General features: G+C 37.3%; 2 protein-coding genes across 8 annotated transcripts in view; one reads left to right on the top strand and one right to left on the bottom strand.

Moving 5' to 3' along the window:
• The window catches only part of LOC127879425 (palmitoyltransferase ZDHHC15B-like), a 24956-nt gene extending 17026 nt beyond the window's left edge, over positions 1-7930 (bottom strand). For all 7 annotated transcript variants that reach the window (XM_052426251.1, XM_052426248.1, XM_052426249.1 and 4 more), the window contains exons 1-4: positions 7758-7930; positions 4328-4354; positions 1562-1656; positions 1050-1173 (exon numbers count right to left, since the gene is read on the bottom strand). In XM_052426251.1, the coding sequence (XP_052282211.1) occupies positions 1050-1173; positions 1562-1656; positions 4328-4354; positions 7758-7872 (361 nt within the window). In that variant the 5' untranslated portion in view covers positions 7873-7930. The remainder of the gene's footprint in view (positions 1-1049; positions 1174-1561; positions 1657-4327; positions 4355-7757) is intronic.
• Positions 7931-8037: 107 nt separating this feature from the next.
• The window catches only part of LOC127878729 (von Willebrand factor A domain-containing protein 3B-like), a 112921-nt gene continuing 96355 nt past the window's right edge, over positions 8038-24603 (top strand). The window contains exons 1-9 of the mRNA XM_052425257.1: positions 8038-8146; positions 11083-11221; positions 11551-11787; positions 12097-12188; positions 12548-12798; positions 13561-13720; positions 14822-14890; positions 15526-15632; positions 22559-22794. Of these exons, the coding sequence (XP_052281217.1) occupies positions 11152-11221; positions 11551-11787; positions 12097-12188; positions 12548-12798; positions 13561-13720; positions 14822-14890; positions 15526-15632; positions 22559-22794 (1222 nt within the window). The 5' untranslated portion in view covers positions 8038-8146; positions 11083-11151. The remainder of the gene's footprint in view (positions 8147-11082; positions 11222-11550; positions 11788-12096; positions 12189-12547; positions 12799-13560; positions 13721-14821; positions 14891-15525; positions 15633-22558; positions 22795-24603) is intronic.

Consider the following 24603-nt stretch of genomic DNA (forward strand, 5'->3'; position numbering starts at 1 on the left):
CATTTTTGTATGGTTATGTCCAATAGCATATATATATTGTTTTTTGATAACCTTTATAAATAAAATATGAAAAAAATATTTAAAAATCGGTAAATCATTACGGATTGTCACCTTTATAGAGCCTTTAAGCAAAACAATACCAACAACAGTTCCCTACCAGTCGTCGAAATTCGCACTAGTCCGACAGAAAAAAACTAGTACTTTTTCTTTCGGGCTTGTGAGAAATCCAATAATACAAGCCCGACGTGCTTGTAAACTAAGAAAACAGAAAACGTGTTCCACTTTCATTTTCAATAATTGTAAACAAAGTTTTGAGCCGCTTATATCAACTGCCGCTTATGTCTTTAACACATTGCGCACAAGTGCTGCGAAATCAGCCGATAATTGGATTACTGCGCATAAACTGCATATAGTTTTGTGGTTCCCGGATTTCCATTATGTAAAATAAATGTTTTGCATTGTGTTTCGAACACAGTGAGTAATGGCGGAACTGTTGTCATTGAAGTACGTCGCGAGGATGTGGGGGCGAAACTGGGGAATGGAGAGCCCATGGAAGTTGCTGGCAGGGTTGCGAATGCGAATCTGAGGTAATTGTGATCAACGCATTTGTAATCTGGCTTTTTGTAGAATAACCTGGCACTTAATCGCTTATATATTTTCTGGTGGTTCAGATTTGCTCTCTCTTTTACATGGATATATGGGATACAGTTCCGCTAATGGTTTACCTAAACTTTATGTATATATTTAAAATTGTGATTAGATTGAAATCCATGTGTGAAATTAATTTCTTCTTATTTCAGGATCCGAAAGAGGCTGGCTCAAGGATGACGAGGAAGCTGACGTGGACGAGGATGAAATTAATAAGAGAGTTGTATTGTTTTCTAAAGATTGAATAAATGAATGCTTCTTTGGATGTTTTATATTATTTTTTCTGCATTTTTAACAAAAATGTGTGGGCTAGTAAAATCTGACTCGGGCTAGTACAAATTCCCATATTACTAGCCCGACCTGCTTGTAGATTTAAATCTGAATTTCAATGACTGCCCTACCCCCAATATGTGTTCTGTTTTGGACTGGCAGGTTATTGTTCCTGGCAAATTCTATCAGTGTATTCTTCTGGTCCTCCTCACTTTCTCGCATCAGTCTGTCAGCCAACTGGCTGGGCAAGAAAAACTACAAAACGAGAAAAAAAAAACTGAATAATAATGGAAAATGCAAAATCTTGTTAAATTTTTTTTCCTTATAGACGAGTCAGAATCAATGCACTTGTTAATCTGTTACTTGTACATATGTGTTAAGTCACTGTTAACGTTGCATATATTGTTCTTTTTTGTATTAAAAAATGTATGATGTCAGTTCATTATTTTTGCATTTTAACACAACTAATATACTGTCTGAACTTTATACTTAACTGTTATCTACATGGATTATGCAATTTATGTAATGAATGCTTCCAATAACTCTTGAACATTATATAAAGTTTATTTTCTAAAAGTTGTTATAAAATAATTTTTACAACTGAAAACAATGAACTACATTTACCAGTAGTTATTACGCTTACCACTTTTGGCACTCTGCCGACTGGTGTAAATATAGTTTTAGCGTATGACCAAGCAAACATCACTATAAATGGATGGAACAGCAACAAGTATAACACTGAAAAATATACATCATGTATAGCTGTAATTGCATATTTCAAACACATCTTCATAAAATTCAAAATTGTTAATGGTCAAATTGTGGAAACATTCTGGTGGAGAAATAAACTGTAGTTCATTGGAAAGATTCCACTTGATAACATTTTAAAGTCATTAGTTTACAATATGAATAATTGATCCATCCTAAACATAACAAGGGCTGTTTGTAAAACATGCATGCCCCCCATATGGGCTGTCCGTTGTAGTGGCAGCCATTGTGTGAATACGTTTTTTGTCACTGTGACCTTGACCTTTGACCTAATGACCTTAAAATCAATAGGGGTCATCTGCGAGTCATGATCAATGTACCTATGAAGTGTCATGATCCTAGGCGTATGCGTTCTTGAGTTATCATCCGAAAACCATTTTATATTCCGGGTCACCATGACCTTGACCTTGTGACCTCAAAATCAATAGGGGTCATCTGCGTGTCATGATCAATCTACCTATGAAGTTTCATGATCCTAGGTGTATGCGTTCTTGAGTTATCATCCGGAAACCATTTTACTTTTTCGGGTCACCGTGACCTTGACCTTTGACCTAATGACCTAAAAATCAATAGGGGTCATCTGCGAGTCATGATCAATCTACCTATCAAGTTTCATGATCCTAGGCATATGCGTTCTTGAGTTATCATCCGGAAACCATTTTACTATTTCGGGTCACCGTGACCTTGACCTTTGACCTAGTGACCTCAAAATCAATAGGGGTCATCTGCGAGTCATGATCAATGTACCTATGAAGTTTCATGATCCTAGGCCCAAGCGTTCTTGAGTTATCATCCAGAAACCATCTGGTGGACGGACCGACAGACCGACCGACAGACCGACATGTGCAAAGCAATATACCCCCTCTTCTTCGAAGGGGGGCATAATTAAGTGTTGAGTATATTTAAAGGTATTTGAACTTATGTTTTATACAACCATAAACCAATATAGAAAATCCAAAGGTGTTGCAAAGTTTTAGACTTTAAAAACTTAGTTTAACATTAACTTAACAAGGGCTGTTTGTAAAACATGCATGCCCCCCATATGGGCTGTCCGTTGTAGTGGCAGCCATTGTGTGAATACGTTTTTTGTCACTGTGACCTTGACCTTTGACCTAGTGACCTGAAAATCAATAGGGGTCATCTGTGAGTCACGATCAATGTACCTATGAAGTGTCATGATCCTAGGCAAAAGCGTTCTTGAGTTATCATCTGAAAATCATTTTACTATTTCGGGTCACCGTGACCTTGACCTTTGACCTAGTGACCTCAAAATCAATAGGGGTCATCTGCGAGTCATGATCAATGTACCTATGAAGTTTCATGATCCTAGGCCCAAGCGTTCTTGAGTTATCATCCAGAAACCATCTGGTGGACGGACCGACAGACCGACCGACAGACCGACATGTGCAAAGCAATATACCCCCTCTTCTTCGAAGGGGGGCATAATTAAGTGTTGAGTATATTTAAAGGTATTTGAACTTATGTTTTATACAACCATAAACCAATATAGAAAATCCAAAGGTGTTGCAAAGTTTTAGACTTTAAAAACTTAGTTTAACATTAACTTAACAAGGGCTGTTTGTAAAACATGCATGCCCCCCATATGGGCTGTCCGTTGTAGTGGCAGCCATTGTGTGAATACGTTTTTTGTCACTGTGACCTTGACCTTTGACCTAGTGACCTGAAAATCAATAGGGGTCATCTGTGAGTCACGATCAATGTACCTATGAAGTGTCATGATCCTAGGCAAAAGCGTTCTTGAGTTATCATCTGAAAATCATTTTACTATTTTGGGTCACCGTGACCTTGACCTTTGACCTTGTGACCTCAAAATCAATAGGGTTCATCTGCGAGTCATGATCAATGTACCTGTGAAGTTTCATAATCCTAGGCATTTGCGTTCTTGAGTTATCATCCGAAAACCATTTTACTATTTTGGGTCACAGTGACCTTGACCTTTGACCTAGTGACCTCAAAATCATAAGGGGTCATCTGCGAGTCATGATCAATCTACCCATGAAGTTTCATGATCCTAGGCGTATGCATTCTTGAGTTATCATCCAGAAATCATTTTACTATTTCCGGTCACCGTGACCTTGACCTTTGACCTAGTGACCTCAAAATCGATAGGGGTCATCTGCGAGTCATGATCAATCTACCCATGAAGTTTCATGATCCTAGGCGTATGCATTCTTGAGTTATCATCCAGAAATCATTTTACTATTTCCGGTCACCGTGACCTTGACCTTTGACCTAGTGACCTCAAAATCGATAGGGGTCATCTGCTAGTCATGATCAATCTACCCATGAAGTTTCATGATCCTAGGCGTATGCGTTCTTGAGTTATCATTCAAAAACCATTTTACTTTTTCGGGTCACCGTGACCTTGACCTTTGACCTAGTGACCTCAAAATCAATAGGGGTCATCTGTGAGTCATGATCAATGTACCTATGAAGTTTCATGATCCTAGGCCCAAGCGTTCTTGAGTTATCGTCTGACAACCACCTGGTGGACGGACCGACAGACCGACCGACATGAGCAAAGCAATATACCCCCTCTTCTTCGAAGGGGGGCATAATAAAATGCTATAATAGAGAGATGAGTAATTTATTATTAATCTCCCTGTGCTAAATTCCTTACCTCTCTCTGCAATACTCTCAACAGTCACTAAAACAAAAGATAACAAAACATTTTAAACAGATGAATGACGTTGACACAAGTACAACATGATTATGATGTGGAATTATTAGACAATCATTTGCCTTCCGAACACTAGCCTCCCAAATTGAAATCAATATAAAAATTGTTTAACCATGTCATTCATACTTAACTTATACTGGTCAGCAAGTATTTGTCGGAAGATATGGTTTTTCTTGAAATACTTAATTAATAATAAAAACAAGATGCGTTTGTGAAACACTATGTCCCCCTATATGACGTTTGACATTGAAGGATGACCTTGACCCTTCACCACTCAAAATGTGCAGCTCCATGAGATACACATGCATTTCAAATATAAAATTGCTAGCTTCAATATTGCAGAAGTGACATTACATGAGCAATTTTGACCCATATATTTGACCTTGAAGGATGACCTTGACCTTTCACCACTCAAAATGTGCAGCTCCATGAGATACACATGCATTCCAAATATCAAGTTGCTATCTTCAATATTGCAAAAGTTTCATAAAATAAGCGATTTGGGCCACATATATTTGACCTCTGACCTTGAATGATGACCTTGACCTTTCACCACTCAAAATGTGCAGCTCCATGAGATACACATGCATGCCAAATATCAAGTTGCTATCTTCAATATTGCAAAAGTATTCATAAAATAAGCTATTTTGGCCACATATATTTGACCTCTGACCTTGAAGGATGACCTTGACCTTTCACCACTCAAAATGTGCAGCTCCATGAGATACACATGCATGCCATATATTAAGTTGCTATATTCAATATAGCAAAAGTTATTGCAAAATATTAAAGTTGGCGCAAACAGACCAACCAACCAACCAACAGACAGGGCAAAAACAATATGTCCCCCACTACTATAGTGGGGGACATAAAAATCCCATGAAAAATTTACTGATACATCATCATACATTCTGGGTTCGTCTGCTACAAGCCATGTAAACAAAACAATTGCTTGATGTGCGCATGCAGGCCTTTTCCGCTCCATTTTGGGAAAACGCCACACTGTAATTTTAGGAATTCTGCGTCGTGAAAAAACCCATTTTGGGGAAAAAAAAAATCTCAAAACTGGCTCAATTGGGAAAAATAATCGCATGTTAATAGTGTTTCTTATATTTCAAATGAGCCGTTAACTGGTAAATAACGACTATGTTGATAACATATTAAAATTTTACAAAATAATATGAACATCTGTGATAAGTGCAGGTTTTTTCATCTGATTTTGGCGAAAGGGCCTGGCCTTTTTTGAGGGGAAAAAAATCGCGCGAAACACCGGATTTTGGGTGGAAATAAGGAAAGTCTTAAATAATCAATTTAAGTTAAAATATTTTACTGTTTTTAAAACAAATTCAAGGCAACAGATAATTTTATTTTGCAATATTGTTATATTTTCTAAACTGGATCAGGTTAACTTATATATTTAAAGGTTACAACAAAATAAGTTTTGTTTTGTTTTTTTGCATTGGGAATTTTTTTTTCAATTGGGAAAATAACAACCAGATTGGCATTGGGAATGGGGCCGAAATTCGGACCTGTGGCATAAGGCGGAAAAGGCCTGGCATGCGTTTGTACGAGGACCATATATGGGGTCATTAAAGAGAGGTTATTTTGCACTGTACATGAGTATTTGCCGGACATTAATACATAATTTAGGTAATTGGATACAAATAAGATTTAAAATGATACTTTTCATAACAGAAACGTAAAAATGATATATATACATTCATCTGATGCTGCTATATGTCAGCTACTTCATGTGTAAATAAAGATTTAATGTGTTTCCAATATAAGTGCAAACACAGTTCTATACATATAAATGTTTATTAATAGATCGTTGTTAAAATAAGATTTTTATTTTCAAGGGATAAAATTCAAACAGTGAATTTATGATGTTACATGAGATTTATTTCTATTTCAGTACAATGTTTACTTGATAAATTGTATGCGCAATTCAGATATCTGTATACAACAAAGTGTGTCCAGTTTTAATGTTATGTTGACCAAATTAGTTTCTGGTGAGATACAAGGTTATAAAAAATAATTAAGATCTGCTATATTGAAGAAAAAAAATGAAAATATGAAGAACAAATGTCGTGCTAAAATAAGAGATTTCTTTTCAGCATGTGCATCCCCCGAAGTGGATCACATTTCATTGAGACAAAATTTGTAATAATAATAGCAATTGTTTACCTATAATACTTGTCTTATAATGAATTCTGCTGTCAACTTCAAGAAAACAAACTTATGAAAGTATATGACGAAGCGAATTGTGTTAAAGCGTTACAATACACGAAATAAATAGAACATACAGTAAATATAGTTCTTCTTAAATGCTCTGAGCTTTTATATGTACATACGTACAGCTCAGAGTTCTTCTTGGAAACTTGAAATTCCATGTCAAAAAATAATTTCTCACATAGGACGATAAAATCGAGTTCAATACACCTAATACATCGTTATAAACATAATACCTGTTATCACAGATATCAATTTGCGATTGAATTGTGGAGAAATACTCAAAACAAAAACTTTCTAAAAAAAACGTTATCAAACCGAAAGCCGAAGTTTTGAATTGACGATACGATCTATCTTACGGATGTTCCGGAGATAGTCGGTATATTACCATTGGTAGATTAGACACCAGATCTATCTGGCCGAGGATTCCGGAGATAGTTTATAGCGTATTTTCAAATTCGGAATTACTTGGATTTGTCCGTTGCAATAAAATAAACATTTAAATGAACCGTTGACGTGTTTGAAACTTTGGCTTAATATCAATATTATGCGAGCATTACATATCATGTAAGTTGTTTTAATTTGCGCATTATGGATATATTTACGATCTATTTGTGTTTATTTATGCCAGAAAATAGTTTATGTAGCTAATATTTCGGAGTAAACTGCCGCCGGGATTCTAGGCGGCACGTTTCTATGGAAAATCGGGTTAGCAGTTGCAACTCCCAGCCACCCGGAGGGTCAATAGCTGGGAGTTGGATTATTGCAACTTACGGTAAATACTGCTGTCTTTCAAATACTCGTAACCATTAATGGACATTGGTTATTCAGAACAAGATCCAAACCTTACACAGAGGATTCTGAAGGAATCATGTTAAAGAATTTTAATCGGTTCACTGACTGTCAGGCAAACTATAAAGAAAGAGGGTGTGGCTACTTCTGGGTTTATTTATAACAATAAAACGTATTTGTTAATGTAAATCTTAAGGGTATTTTCTCTTTATAAAAAAAAACAAGTTATAAAGCAGAAGGGAACTCTCAAGTGTTGATAAAAAATAATTTACATTTTTATAACTGTCAAAATTGGTCACATGAAATCAGTTGTTTATGAGTAATTTAGTAACACAACTAAACTTACGAAAGCACATCTGCACGACATATGCATAGTAGGACCAGACGACTATGGCGGAAATAAATATTACGGGAGTCCATCGCACGGCGACACAACAAATACGAATTACTGCTGGGGCCATTTCAGGTTTCTTTCTCTTTTAATTTGTGTGTGCGTAGTACGTCATCAGCCTTTGTGTTCATACATTTTTATATTTTCCGTAAAATCCGGAAATAATCGAATCTTCAGGTATTATTTTGACGGAAAATACCGATTGTATCTTCGGAAGTTAATTACAAAACTGTAGCAACGATGTAAACAAGATGGCGGAAAGACACAGGTGCGACATACAGATTGATTAAGATGCCATTTTTATACATATTTTGTTAAAGTGCCAGCCCTCCAACTCAACATAGGTATTTTCCCGGTTAAAATAGTTTTATGCAGTTTAAATGACAAATTAGAATATTAATTTCTCTTCCTGTTCCTGTAATATTGACTTTCAGTTTAATTGTCAATTGATGTCAATAATCTATGTTCTGTGGTGTGGACTGTAGTGTAGACTAAACATGAACTTGATTAGATTATCCAGGAGAATTTTTTAATAAAAACCGTCATCCAAATAAGCAATTTAACCAATTCAGCAGAGTTATTATGGCTTGCAAAAAATCATAAAATTTAAGAAATGTTACAAGCTAACGTAAATTTAACACATAATCTGAGCAAACCCTGACAATAACCAGTAGGCAACTGGCTCAAAACTGCATCTGGTTACAGGACAGTTGTTGTTTTCATGACACTTGTATGACACTCTAAGTGGGTTTCTTTACCTGAACCACGCTACATAGGCTTGTATAGAATCGTATGCAAACTATTGAACAGAATTTAGGTTCATTAGATTGAAAAGTTCATGGTCATTAAGTACCAGTAGTGTTATTTATATAGTAATGACTGTAATGTTAAAGTAAAGGTAATGATTGTTTGTGAATGGACCGCTTCCCCTTAAAGCCAACATAGATTTTATTTCTTTAATATTGTCTTATGAGTTTAAATGTTGAATGTTCAGAAAGTCTTGTGTTAGCCCCATGTGGAAATGTCATGTCTTTCTTTGTGAAGTTTCTCCGAATATGGCACATACTGAAGATGCAGGTAGGATATTATCAAAAAGAAGAGGCTGTAAAATGAAAAGGGCAGTAAATAACCAAAAACAACAGTATATGCTATTTTTAACATAATTTTAATATTTAAAGTATTGTTTGATTATAACAGTTTCTCACCATGTATAACACTATTTTACTTTAGTTTTTAAGTACAGAATAAACATTAATTTTACATAATTTTGAGTGCACATGATTGTGAAGTACACCAGTGACTGGTATTTTAGTTATAAAATGAATAAATAGCATTTGAATTTGTTGTTTGATTTTTAGCATATTTGCTTGCTGATACAAACTTTGAATCATTCACACACAATATTTGGAAACAATGCACACCTTCAAAAAAAGCTACAGACCTTCGCGAATAACACCAAAATGGTCACTTCATTTATGTTGGTTTCTAGTTTATATAGAAAAAACACTATATATTAAATGGAAAACAAAACAACTATAATTATTGAATAATAAAACAATTATTAGGTTGTTTACAGTAAGAACAAACCATGTTTGCAAAGTGAATATATATCTTAGCAATAACAAACATCTCAAATAATGCATTGAAATTACATGTACAGACAAAAACTGGTCCTAAAAATTACAGTTGCAACCACATACAGGTACATGTATATGTATATTGGTATGTTGTGATACATTCAAACGGTAGATTGTATCATGGTATGGTTTTGCTGTATAAAGAGATTAATTAAAACGTTGTATAAACAGCTGTTGTCATGCTCATAACTTAAGTTTCACTGAAATTTGATAACCTTTTATTGAACCAAAGAGACAAAATTGAATTCATGACCTATCAATATTTAATACGGTTTTGATTGGGGTATCAGTCTATCACTAAGCAGCAATAATTTTTCATCCTATTGTTTGGCTGCTATAAATGATTATCTGTGAATGTAAACTTCTTGAAATTATGTTATAACCTCTTGCCAGTGTATTGTTGATTAAAACAAATCTGGTCCATTATGTTAAGAAATATTGCAGTTTCACTGGATCTTAATATGGGAACAGTTTAAACATCTGTAACTGGTGTTCAGGTGTTTTTATTATTCATTATAATTATCGATGATTGGTATAATTGGTATATTATGAATTAATTATTGCATAATATTGTGTTGTTATTTATTTTTAATAATTACCAAACACTTCTTGCGTTGACCACAGAAGAGATGAATGTCCATTAAGTGTAATTAGTTTTGTTGGTAGGCAAGAGTTTCTGGTAGCCGGTGGCATTGTTAGCAAAATCAATACATTTTATAGAACATATGTACTGAATTACTTACCTGCCTTTTTTTTTACTAGTGGTTCGATACATGAAACAAGTTTTACAGTCACTAAACAGATATTTGAATATTAAAATTTCCATGAAAATATAGTTTATTGTAATTATGAAAATAATTTTCTTCTATTTACTGTTAAATAAGTTGTGACAACAGATACCGGTATACATGTATACAAAAATGCAAAGGTAAACAATTTATTTTGTTCAATGAAGTGAGTATTGCTTTAAATATGATGTAAATCAACATCATTTTTGGGGGGATTGTGTGATGTTTGTATCAGTATTAATACTATCTTTATATTTACTTAACATATTGCACACTTTTTTATCTCTTTCTTTGTCAGTCTGTTGATGGTGCTTGTTTGAAAAATGCTTAGCATTTATAAAGATTTAGCTTATCAGCAAAGTGTTGTATGCTCACCACTTAAATAGAGTTTACCGACATTTTTGTGTGGATTTGTGGATTGAAGGGTGAAACCTTTAAATCTGTTGTTATCATGAAGTGTTCCAGTGTACTGAAAATGATTGATAGCTTCTACTGCAGATAAGAAAATGAGATTTATTGCATTCATTGGCTAAAATATTAAAATATTTTCTCTAACTTGTAAATAAGTAAATATGGGTTAAATATCAAAGTATGTAGTTATTATTTTTGTACTTCAAAAGCTCATTTACAAATAATGGTAAATATATATTGACAAATTGATTTTTGAGTGTTGCATCTGTTTTTATGAATCACAGTCATGTTACTTTTTGGAATTCAAGAACTGCACGCATCCATTACAACTATTTACATGAAGCATTTATTGAATGGTTACTTTACAGCAGAAGCAAATACATTAAAGAATGCTCCTTTCCACTTGATTGAAGTATATCCAATGATGTTTTATATTTAATTTAGGTACTAATCCAAGTGGCCCGCAATCAAAGGAACATTTCACAGTGCAGTTTGATTAACAAAGGTTAATCAATGTCAAGCTCAGTAACCATGGAAACTGTAATGGCGGTGGACCATTACAAGAAAATGGCATATTCAGACAGTAAGTGAATAATGTTTTTGTTTTTGAAACATATTACTCCTGCAGCTTATTTGTGTGGAACATTTTTGTGTAAAATGCTGAAATTAATATATATTCTTTAACATAGAAGTCTTTGTTTATTAAATATGCGTTATGTAAACTCACTATTCTCTTTTCTTTTTTTTGTAAGGTACTTCTTTAGATATTAGTTATTTACAGTAATGAATTTGATTATCTTTTATTAATTTATTAATACTACATGTACATCCTAATAACTATTATGTGCCAATTTCAAAGATTAATAAACATGCACTTTTCTAGTTATCTCATGATGCTTATTATATCCACAGAGATCTCGTTTGACATAAACACGCGAATGTTGAATGAGACTCCGTCCTCAGTGATTGTGAAGTGCGAGGAGGACTACAACCCAGAGATCAGCATTAAGAAAACACCCAGCCAGGAATGGGAGCTGGATGTAAGGCCTCTCATATCCACCAAGAAATGGCTCCAGAATTATGGCCTTCAAAAGAACAAGTTGTCCTTCTCTCAGATTCTCCCAGTCATTGGATTTAAAATGAGTGATGGTAAGTTTATAAGGCTAGTTTAATAAAGAAAAAGAGAAAAAATATTTAATCAGCATTAGCTTTTGAATCATTGTTTAGTTTTTCAAAAAACATTAACTGCTGATGTTTCATCAGTTTATTTGTTTCTTATATTTTATATAAATTCAGTAAAGATAATTTCCGAATTCTTGACTGTTTTCTAAATATTTTGTTGTTTTTTTAAAAATGTTACGCTTTTATCTTGTAATGTTCATTATTTAATCTGCTATAGTTTTTGTTTGTCAAATTTTGGAAGATAAATAAAAGCACAAAGGGGATATTTGTATGTAGATTATGACACAAGCCTGAAGCGGCCAGTTGCATCGCGGTATGCGGAAGGGCTGTTCCAGCAGCTGATGAGACCTGATGGAAAAATGTTCAACGTAAGAATTAAATCTTATCATTGAAACTGTCCTTTCATATAAATATGTGTTGTATTTTTCATTATATTTATTGAAAATGACAATTTTGGATGTATTTTTGATTAATTTCTTTGTTTTCCTTTGGCGCCAGTCCGTTCTATTTCTTGCATGTAGTCATTTTATAATATAATGAATGCTTTGCCTAAGGTGTAATGATTCTTTACAATTATTTCTGTGTCGATGCTTACATGTGCTTCATGGGTTCATTCAGTTTTGAATTTAAACATCTGAAGAAGAGGCATTTAAATCCTCCATGGAAGCCACTTGATTTTGTTACTGTTCTAACTTTGTGTATAGTTGATTTATTACACCCAACGCAGGTAACTTGTGGTCGAGACAAGCTACGTCAGCTAGAGTCACGTCTGAAGCAAGCCCTGCACCTGTACAAGCGGCGTCTGGAGTGGCTCACGACAGAGAGCCGGCGCGTGTTTGGCGTCATTGAGGAGCGCGCTGTCACCATTGTCCTTGACATTCGCAACATGTCACCCCAGCAGTTTGACCTTTACCGCATGGCCCTGGAGCGTGTTATATATGAGCAGATCACTCAGATTGCCAAGTTCAACTTGATCAGGTATAACAGTAGTAAGTGGGCTTCATGCATGTGCGTAAAGTGTCGTCGTAGATTAGCCTGTGCAATCTACACCAAGAATGACACATTCTGCTTTTATGAAAATTTTGTTTAAAGAAAGTCTATTCTAAACAAAAATCTAGCGAAGGCGGATGTTGTCATCCCACATTTTCCTGTGTGGTTAATCAGGATAGATTAGCAGGTCACTTAACACACACAGGCATTAAACCCAGTAATACCAGAACACTTGACATTATATAGAGTCGTGTTCTGAAAAAAACTGGGCATAATGCATGTGCGTAAAGTGTCGTCCCAGATTAGCCTGTGGAATCCAAACAGGCTAATCAGGGACGACACTTTATGTCTAAATTGGATTTGTGCTAAGAAGAGACTTCAGTTAAACGAAAAATGTCATAAAAGCGGAATGTGACGTCCCTGATTAGCCTGTGCAAACTGCACAGGCTAATCTGGGATGACAATTTACGCACAAGCATTATGCCCAGTTTTTCAGAATGTGACTCATATACAAATCTTTCCATCAAGCGTGCCAGATTGAAGATGGTGTTGCAAGGCCTAGTCCATTGTATGGAAATTCATACTGTGTATTTTGATATACATGTCTATAAAATGGTATATACTGTTGAAATCACTAAATATGATCAAATCCATGTGCATCAGTAAATTGACAATGGTTACCATTATCCAATGGTCATAATTTTGAAGAATTTGGTCTAGATTTTACACATTGTTTTTTGCCATCACCAGGTCATCCGATGAAATTACGATGTACCAGGAGCACTGCGTGCCGGTGACTCATGACACTATAGAGGGCGCTATCAAGTGGCTGTGGGACCTTGACCGCCTCTCGTCCGTGTCCAGCACTGCTTGCGTGGAGGCCATGCTTCGGGCCCTGGAGGATAGACAGGTATGATGCACGCAAGTCTTGAGCAGATTGGTGGTCCAGTGGTTACACACTGACGCCAGTACTGAGGGGTCACAGGTTTGATATCTCGCTCAACCCTGACCTACTGAGTCTTTTGCATAAGATGTTAAACCATGGTGCAGTGAAGCAGGTGCTTTAAATCAAGAACTAAAAAACCTAGGGGAACCTTTGGATTTGGGCATCTCTGGAATCAAGCATCATTCCCCATAACCGAATTAACAAGTTTTTTAAGATGATCTTTGATTTCATAAATAATCAGAAGCATTTAACCCTTTGCATGCTGGGAAATTTGTCGTCTGCTAAAATGTCGTCTGCTGAATTTGTAAAATAAGCATTTTCTTCATTTTTTTTCAAAGAATACTATCAGCATAGCAAACAGTTTGGATCCAGATGAGACGCCACGTTTTGTGGCGTCTCATCTGGATCCAAACTGTTTGCAAAGGCCTTTAAAATTCGGTTCCCGCACTGAAAGGGTTAATATCTCAAATAGGTTGCAGTGGCAAAGTGGGTATGGTGTATGCCTAGCAATCAGGAGGACTGGGTTCAAGACCCACTCTCTGAGCATTCTTAAGATTGTGTCTCAAGTTCTGGTTCTATCCAGGAAACAGACTCAAGAGTAGCAATAAGCTTTAGGATTTAAATGTAATCAAGATAAATAAATCGGTTGAAGTACTATATCACAAATTAACCAAGACATCTATTTAGGGTCCAGTTGCAGTGGCCAGTTCTCATATGTTAATTTGTAAACAGCTAAAAAATCACTTACCAAAAACAGGCAAACATGATATCGGTCAAATATTTCGTGTATTATAAAGCATATTTTTTGCTGTTTTAATTTTGGTCTTTCCCCGTTCATGTTTTGATTTGATGGTTCTTTCCTACAAATACATTTAGGAAGAATATCCACTATCTTGATAATTATTTTCATTTTACTGTTAAAAAAGGACAAATGTTTATTTGTCCAAATCAGTACTATATTTATTTGATCATATTGTTGGTTTATTCAAAATTGTGTAAATAATTAAAATTGGAAGTCCATGCAATTTAATATGATACAATGTTTGTCTATACTCTTTGTTACAGAATGAGGCAGTATACTTGTATACAGAAGGGTCATCATCTGACATGTGCAGACAGCTGTTAAAGGAAAAGGTAAGTCAACACAGAACCAATGTTATATATATATATATATATACTTCTACCAAAGAGACCTTTCATGGAATTTAACATGAAGCAAATCGACGATGAACTCACGTTGAAAAATGCACGGAATCAATGTGCCATTGACCATGCAATATTAACCAAGCAATAGGGCCTTTAAATAGAAAATCAGTGACCTCTCATGGGACCAAAGTGACCTTTCATGAAAACAAAGTAACCTTTAATTGAAACAAAGTGACCTTTCATGTAAACTAAGAACATTTGCTGGAATTGTGTACATCTCACATGAGAAACATTTGTTGTTTGAAAATGTTTATGAAGGCAGCATATTGTCTTCCAGTGACATATATATATATATATATATATATATATAATATATATATATATATATATATATATATATATATATATATATATATATATATATATAATATATATATATATATATATATATATTGCACCTAAATATATTCTTGATCATTTTCATATATTATTTTCATACAAAAAAACTATCAAATTTAGCAATTACGCAATATTTCAGTACACATGATGATGAGAAAAATTGAAATGGAATGCATTTTAAGTATGGATATAATGCCATGTTCCATGTGTATATTGTGGTACAGGTGTGTGCAGTACAGAAGAAGCCACCAGTAAATGTTGTGTCATACAACTGTGAGAATTCCGATACTGTGAGATTCCTGCGAGAATTTGCATCAGCTGCAAGTGGGAAGTAAGACACTTTTACCAAGTTTTATTAAACTGTTTGTACATTCAGTGTCTGCAAACAAATTATATAACGAGTTCATATGTTGATGAATATGTTTATCAAATGTCATGACTCCAGCAATTATACCTTTTAATATCATAAATACGTTACCTGTTATCTCTAGCTTACCCCTTTCCAAGGGAGTTATTTCATCCGGAAAATATTCAAGCGCTGGGAATCGTCCACCTCTATAAGAATCCAAATCAGGTTAAACATAGTACAATGCAACCTAACAGGAAATCAAGAACCACAACTCATCTTTCCTTTCCGGATAAAACCATGTGCACGCCTATTTTAGGCTCAGGACTTATGTGTTCTTTTCACTGTGTTTTTGTCGGATTTTAAAAGGATAAAGTTTATTTATCTTTTATTTGTATCATTCGGTTTATATTTCTATACTTTTTGTTGCAGTAATTGTCATATTTCTGCTTTTGCTGGTTTTCTTGTTTTGCATCGTCGCTCATGTACATGACGTCATGAGCACGTGAACCACGAGGAATTCGTGCCTATTTCCCAATAAGTAATTGAGGTCAATTGGACAGCGTTCTTTGTGTTTACATTTTGTGGTTTAACTTTTTATTTGAATTTTGTAGGTTCTTTTTGTTTCTTTTATTTCAAAATGAACTTACAGGATAGAGGTTCTTGTGGTCATATCAAAGCAAGGTGGGATTCCCACGATACTTGCTTGGCATGTACCGGTTGCACATTTAATAACAAATGTGCGGTTTGCAATTTGTGGGCTTACGACGTATGGACAAACGCAGGTCGCCGGAGGACGTCGATCAGCCGCAAACGCAATGAACCTCCATCCGACGTTGATTACCCGGTGACTCCACTGGTCAAGGATGACCAGCGGTTTTGTCAGTCGCTGGGTACCGGGCAAGATGGTGTTGTTGTCAGTCGATCGTCATCAGATCTTATGACTCACACCATGCATACCGGCAACATTGATCATGGAACGACTGGACCAATGTCAGACCACATGGCAGCCGCCATTCTACGGTCTTTGTCCGGTGACGTAACCGGTCATAATATGACCGGCCGGTCCGGTCCGGCCCGGTCACCGGTCATGTCACCGGTCCGGTCTTGTCACCGGTCCGGTCACCAGTCCGGTCACCGGTCCGGTCACCGGTCCGGTCCAGTCATTGATCACCGGTCCGGTCATTGATCACCGGTCTGGTCCGGTCACCGGTCACCGGTCAACAGTCATCAGTTAGGCCTGCCACCAATAACATCATTCGCTGTTACCAGACAATTACAATCCGGTACAAGATATTCTCACTTCTGTTCCTTCTGATTCTATACAAACCGCTGGTGTTGTAGAGAGTGAGGCTGATTCAGATGCAGAATCTAATGTTGAGACGGATCAATATTTAGCTCTGATTGGTCAGATCTATGAACTGATGTTTCGTACTCTTGGTGAAGATTACTGTCCAAGACCTGCTGAACTGTCTTCAAATGCGACGATTTCTGTGACAGAACAACTTTTTCGTACATTTAATCCAAACAGGGTTATTAAGTCGACGGCTCGTCCTGACCCGCGACTTCCCATTGGTTCTACTGTTCTATCTGTTCTTCAATCATTGGAATCAGCTAATAAGACTATTCCAAAACGAGGAGAAACATGGAAAATTCCTAAGGAACTAGCTGATCCAAAACACCAGGAAGGTAGTAAAAGTTACAAACCTCCTGTACCACATGCAACATCTGGGTTGAATTTTTCAAAACTTCCGGTTCCAGATCCGGACATTAGCAAGCTATCTCTTGTAATGCCAAGTGGTTCCAATTCAGTTTCTGTTCCGTTTTCAATGTTGGAAACTTGGGAAATGAGGGAACGTAGATCATTTGGTTTGACTAACCAAATTGACTTTATGCTAGCGACAATTTTACAAATGGTGTGTGATTGGTCGGAATCTGTTCCGGAGGAACCCCGTGATTTGTTAATTCATCTCTCACGGACCACACTGGCCTTATCTCACACTTCTGCTTCTTCAATGTCCGAGATGCTAAGGATTCGTAGAGATCTTATCCTTACTTCTTTACCTAAAGATTTTCTGTTGGAACCTGGTATGAACTCGCTCAGAACAGCTCCTCTCACATCAGGGTTCCTTTTTGGTGGAAGGATACAAGAAGCAATCACAGCTGACAAGGATGACCAACTTCATGCTTCTTTAGCTAGAAACAACTCTGGACAACGCCAAGGGGTCTTTAAGCATCCTGCTTCTAGGCCACCAGCAGTTCCAGCATTCAAGACGGCTAAGAGAAATAACCTTTTCTCTAAAAAGCCTTCTTTTAATCCACGGTCAGGTCCTAATAGGCAGTCTTCCTATAACAGACCTTCTTTGTCACACAAGTCTTCTAATAAAGATTCTGGGAAAAAGGGCAAACCCAAGCCAGGACAGAGGAATTTCAAACCTTCTACCAGCAGGGGCGCACCTCCTGCTTATCAGCCCTAGGTCCCTTCCCTTTCTACCGCCACAACCGCCGATGCCGGAAATACCAGTCGGGGCCAGACTTTTCCACTTCTCAAATCGATAGCTTCAAATTACTTCAGACGCATGGGTTCATTCTCTTGTGACAAAAGGCCTGACTTTTCAATTCGAAAAAAGGCCTCCACTTTCTCGTGTCCCTATAGAGCTGGTATCTCGGCATCCACATACTCCAGAGTCCATTCTCGGGCTCTTGGAAAAACAGGCGGTAGAAAGGGTTCAAGATCCTTATTCTCCAGGATTTTACAGTCGCCTTTTTCTTGTTCAAAAGTAAAATGGTTCCTGGAGACCAGTAATAGATTTAAAAGTGTTCAACATGTATCTCCTCAAACCAACTTTCAAAATGGAGACTCCTTCTTTCATACGGGAATCCATCAAACCCCTGCACTGGGGGTGTCTTTGGATCTGGAAGATGCTTACTTCCATGTTCCTATACATCTATACATCCCAACTACCGGAAGTACTTGCGATTCGCCTTTCAAGGCCAAGTCTACCAGTTCCGGTCTATGCCTTTCGGGTTGGCGACAGCCCCACGAGTTTTTACCAAACTAATGTCGGCAGTGGGATCACACCTCAGAGTTCACGGGATTATTCTTCTTCAGTATTTCGACGACTGGCTCTTACACCAGCTCGATCGTCAATTGCTTCTGTACAACCTAGAATTCTCTTGGAAGGAACTCCTCTCGTTAGGGCTCCTTCTCAATGCAGACAAATCAGACCTCATTCCTTCACAGGACTTTACGTTTGTGGGAATGAATTTCTTGACCCACATCAATCGGGTCAGAGTGTCTATTCAACGTATATCAGACCTTCTGATGAAGGTCAACTGGGTTTTGTCCCAATCTCATATAACAGCTCAAGAATTCCTCTCTCTCAACGGTATCCTGAGCTCAGTAACAGACTTTGTGCAGTTGGGACGTCTCTTCCTACGTCCTCTTCAGCACTATCTCTCAGCTTGTTGGAAATGGTCTCCAGGCAATCTATTAACACAGATTCCAATCCTTCCCTCCTTAAGGTCTCATCTTCAGTGGTGGCTAGACGAGGAGACTCTGTTGGCAGGAGTACCCCTTCTTCCTCCGCAACCGTCATTATATCTAATAACGGATGCGAGCAAGGAAGGGTGGGGTGCTCACCTGGAACCTCTCAGTCTGATAATTTCAGGGTTGTGGTCTCATCAGGAATCTCACCTACATATCAACAATCTAGAAATGCGAACAGTATTTCTAGCTGTATCTCATTTCCAATCACATCTTTGAGACTCTTGTGTGATGGTGTCAACAGACAACACATTTGTGGTGGCTTACATCCAGGCACAGGGGGGAACACATTCTCAATCCCTGTATCTGGAAACCAGAAAATTACTTGTTCTTTGCAAAACACTCAACATTCATCTGCTGGCAAAATATATACCAGGTCGCCTCAACGCCCTGGCGGATGGTTTGTCTCGCAAACACCAGTTACTTCCATCGGAGTGGACACTTCATCAAGAAGTGACCAACCAGATCTTTTTCAAGTTCGGTTATCCCCTGGTCGATCTATTTGCAACCAGACACAATCACAGACTTCCTGTGTATGTGAGTCCAGTTTACGATCCAGCAGCGTGGGCAATCGACGCGCTTTCGTTCGCGTGGGGCCAACTGGACGCTTATGCCTATCCCCCACCCATTCTAATTCCCCAAATATTGGGGAAAATCAGGGTGAGCTCTTGCAGGATACTCCTGATTGCCGCTTGGTGGCCCAGAAGATCTTGGTTCAACGATCTTCTCAGTCTCCTGTACGATTATCCCAGGAATCTTCCTCACAGGTCAGATCTTCTGTCTCAAAGCGGCAGACTACATGCGGACCCAAAAAGGTTCCACTTACACGTCTGGCCGTTATCAGGCAATCTTTGCAGAAGAAATGTTTTTCTGTCAAGGCTTCAACCCTCGTTGCTTTGGCAAGGAGAAAATCCACCAGAGCAGTCTATGATGCTCGTTGGAAACTCTTCTCCAATTGGTGTTTTCGAGGGAAAATTAATTACCCTCAATCCCTCTGCTAGACGAATAGCGGATTTTCTCATTTATCTTTTTGATGATAAGAAACTTTCTCTTAGTTCCATCAAAGGATACAGATCTATGATTTCGCATACATTGGCTTTCACTAAGTCTTCACAAGTCGTTGCTGATCCAGCTATTTCAGAACTTGTTCGAGCTATGGAAATTAGTCGTCCTGTATCTCGTACACTTGCTCCTAAATGGGATTTAGCTTGTGTGCTAGGTTCGCTTATTAAGGCTCCCTATGAACCTCTTGATCAGGCTTCATTACAATTCCTAACATGAAAGACCGTTTTCCTTCTTACTATGGCTTCAGCCAAACGGAGAAGTGAAATTCATGCTCTTTCTATTGAGGATAGTCATCTTCGTTTTGACTCTTCTGATGGTTCCGTTACATTGTTATGTCAGTCAGGATTCCTTGCTAAAAATCAACTATGGCTTCCAAACCCTTCAAAGTTCCAAGTCTATCTAGAACTTGTGGACATGAAGATGATGATAGACTCCTTTGCCCGGTCAGGGCTTTGAAGTTCTACCTTAAAAAGGTAAAGTCTATTCGAGGTTCTCGTAAGAGACTTTTCATTCCATTAAAAGGGGGGGGGGGGCGATGTGTCTGCGGCTTCTATTTCTCGTTGGATAGCCTCGACTATAAGGAAAGCTTGTTCTTCTCTTTCATCGAGAGATTTATCCCTGTTTAAGATAAGACCGCATGAATTAAGAGCTCTTTCGGCTTCGTGGGCTTATATTAATCAGACCCCACTATCTGAAGTGCTTCAAGCTGCTTTCTGGAGGAATCCGACCACCTTCTCCTCTTTTTATCTTCGTTCTCTTGAGTGCCAACAAGACAATTTGTATAAGTTGGGTCCTCTTGTAGTGGCTCAAACTGTAGTTTCTTCTATGGCGTAAGTACACTGGTGCCATCCGAGAATTAAGTACTATACTGTACTACAAAGATTATAAGAGGACATGATTCTACTATCTCTGGCTGTAAACCCTCTATATGGGTTCTGCTGTGATGGGAAAAAATATGCGAACCTTCCCACCGCAGCTGCAAAATCAGCTAGAGATAACAGGTAACGTATTTATGATATTAAAACAAATTTTCTTAAAGTAAAATTCATTTTAATTATTAAATACTTACCTGTTATCGGTAAGTCCCACCTCCCACCCCGCTCATCGCCTTTTTATGTTTGCGTAAAGGAAAGATGAGTTGTGGTTCTTGATTTCCTGTTAGGTTGCATTGTACTATGTTTAACCTGATTTGGATTCTTATAGAGGTGGACGATTCCCAGCGCTTGAATATTTTCCGGATGAAATAACTCCCTTTGAAAGGGGTAAGCTAGAGATAACAGGTAAGTATTTAATAATTAAAATAAATTTTACTTTAAGAAAATTTGTGTTTAGAACTAGGTGACACAAAAATCAGACAAATGGTTTGACAGACTATACAAGGAAAATGTGAAAGTTTGAAAATAAAAATCTGCTCAAATATTCAATATGCCCCATTAAAAGAAGAGGGAGCATATTGCTTCTCCTGTGTCTATTGGTCTTTTAATCAATAGGTTGGTCCGCATTATATCTTCAGAACACTTTGACCTACATCCACGCTATTGCTATGGTGATAACTTGGGAGGAAAGGAAAATATATATTGATTTTGAGGTCAGCAGGGTAAAGGTCAATGTCACAAGGGCTTGTTAAAGTAAAATCATTTTAGCACTATATCTTTAAGAGAAAAGATATGAATGATGCTTATGGATTTTGAGGTCAAAGGTCAAGTTTACAGAGGCTTGTAAGAGGAAACTTTCTACACAATATCTTGAGAAAGCTTTGACCACTGATCATGCATACTGGTGCAGTTGTTTCTTTGGCCACAAGGATGAGGAAGACAACTTTTAAATTTGGGGTCATCAGGTCAAAGTTCAATCACACAGGGGCTTTTATCATGAAACTAGTATGCACAATATTTGGAGAACAATTTGACCTATGATCATCTTAATTACAATGACAAATACTTAGGAGCAGGAAATATGCCTATTATTATGATTTCAAAAGGTATATTTTGCTAGTAACTTGAACATTACTTCCACATAATGTCTAGAAAATTAGGAGGATTATGTGAAGAAGAATGCTGATTAGTCTTGATGAAGGATGACTAGTTATGATTTTTAAATCAAGATTTCAAAGTCATGTGTCAAGGCTATATGGACAACTTTTCTCCAAGTTGAATGGGGGAGGGGGGATTTAATTTTAAATATAGCTCTTGTTACATTGTGGACCACTCAGGCTGGTCCAGGATAACGCTTTGTTGCTATATGCATTAAGTATTTTTAACCTCTTCTTTACTCAAAAGTTCTCTTTTACATTTTCCAGGTGCCATGTGTATGCTGTGATCATGGAGATGGACTCCTTCGAGGGACTCCCCGTTGATCCACGCACCAACAAGGCCAACATCATGCTCAAGAAGAAGACGTTTGGGGGGATCCCACCTGGTGCAGGGGTGCGGGAGGACGTGATTGTTCTGTTCCAGGAAATGGAGGAGGCTCGTAACAATCTTCTGCAGATCCAGAAGCTGATCAGTATCACACCAGAGCCCAATATAGTGCTTGGTAGGTTCAGGATGAAAGGGCTGGCCTGAGTTATGCTAATATGAGTCACGGCATGCAAAAATGGGTCTTATGCCATATGCGGTTTGGTTAGAAGCTACCCTATCTACATTAGAGACCACAAAACTCTGCCATGACTTTGGAGCTGACTGCATATGGCGTAAGACCCCTTTTTGCATGATGCAGCTCAAATGGTAGTCTGCTGTGCTGTTTGTTTTTGTCTGATTATTAAAGTAACATACACCAAAAGACATGAAGATTTTTTGGAGATGATTATCTGCTGTATTGTTCGGTTTTGTCTGATTATTATGCCCCCCTTCTAAGAAGAGAGGGCATATTGCTTTGCACATGTCGGTCGGTTGGTCTGTCAGTCGGTCCGTCCACCAGGTGGTTTCCGGATGATAACTCAAGAACGCTTAGGCCTAGGATCATGAAACTTCATAGGTACATTGATCATGACTTGCAGATGACCCCTATTGATTTTGAGGTCACTAGGTCAAAGGTCAAGGTCACTGTGACCCGAAATAGTAAAACGGTTTCCGGATGATAATTCAATAATGCTTATGCCTAGGATCATGAAACTTGATAGGTAGATTGATCATGACTAGCAGATGACCCCTAATGATTTTCAGGTCACTAGGTCAAAGGTCAAGGTCACGGTGACCCGAAATAGTAAAATGGTTTCCGGATGATAATTCAAGAACGCTTATGCCTAGGATCATGAAACTTGATAGGTAGATTGATCATGACAAGCAGATGACCCCTATTGATTTTCAGGTCACTAGGTCAAAGGTCAAGGTCACGGGGACCCGAAATAGTAAAATGGTTTCTGGATGATAACTCAAGAACGCTTATGCCTAGGATCATGAAACTTGAAAGGTACATTGATCATGACTCGCAGATGACCCCTATTGATTTTGAGGTCACAAGGTCAAAGGTCAAGGTCACGGTGACCCGAAATAGTAAAATGGTTTCCGGATGATAACTCAAGAACGCTTATGCCTAGGATCATGAAACTTGATAGGTACATTGATCATGACTGGCAGATGACCCCTATTGATTTTCAGGTCACTAGGTCAAAGGTCAAGGTCACAGTGACCCGAAATAGTAAAATGGTTTCCCGATGATAACTCAAGAAAGCTTATGGCTAGGATCATGAAACTTGATAGGTAGATTGATCATGACTAGCAGATGACCCCTATTGATTTTCAGGTCACTAGGTCAAAGGTCAAGGTCACAGTGACAAAAAACATATTTACAAAATGGCTGTCACTACAACTGAGAGCCCATATGGGGGGCATGCATGTTTTACAAACAGCCCTTGTTAGTAAATACCATTAAAATAATTATAAAGATATTATTCTAACTTTCTGTTTGATGTATTGCAATCAATGCACCATTGCTGAAATATCATTTGTAATTCAACAATTTTAAATAATATCAGTATGAAAAAAAAAGAAACATATTTCAAGTGTATGGAAGTTTATGATAATAAAATATATATATATTTAACATCATTTATTGAATACTATGTGTAGGAAGGAAATTTTGCTAATTATTTGATCATACATTATGTTCATATCATAAGAGTACTTACAGACATATTATATTTTACATGCTTAAAAAACCAAACAACCCCTGTCCTTGACTAGTCACTCAGGTAGAGTGTTGTTTATATTCGTGAACACAGTTGCTGGCAGTTTTTTTTTCATCTTATGCAGTCTAGACTGCCATTTTTTCAGTATTTATATACACTTTTTCTATCATTTTGCATTGCATGTCCATTTCTGGGTGTTATTCTGCAATTTGAGA

Source organism: Dreissena polymorpha, chromosome 4 (assembly GCF_020536995.1).
Source record: "Dreissena polymorpha isolate Duluth1 chromosome 4, UMN_Dpol_1.0, whole genome shotgun sequence".
Classification (NCBI taxonomy): domain Eukaryota; kingdom Metazoa; phylum Mollusca; class Bivalvia; order Myida; family Dreissenidae; genus Dreissena; species Dreissena polymorpha.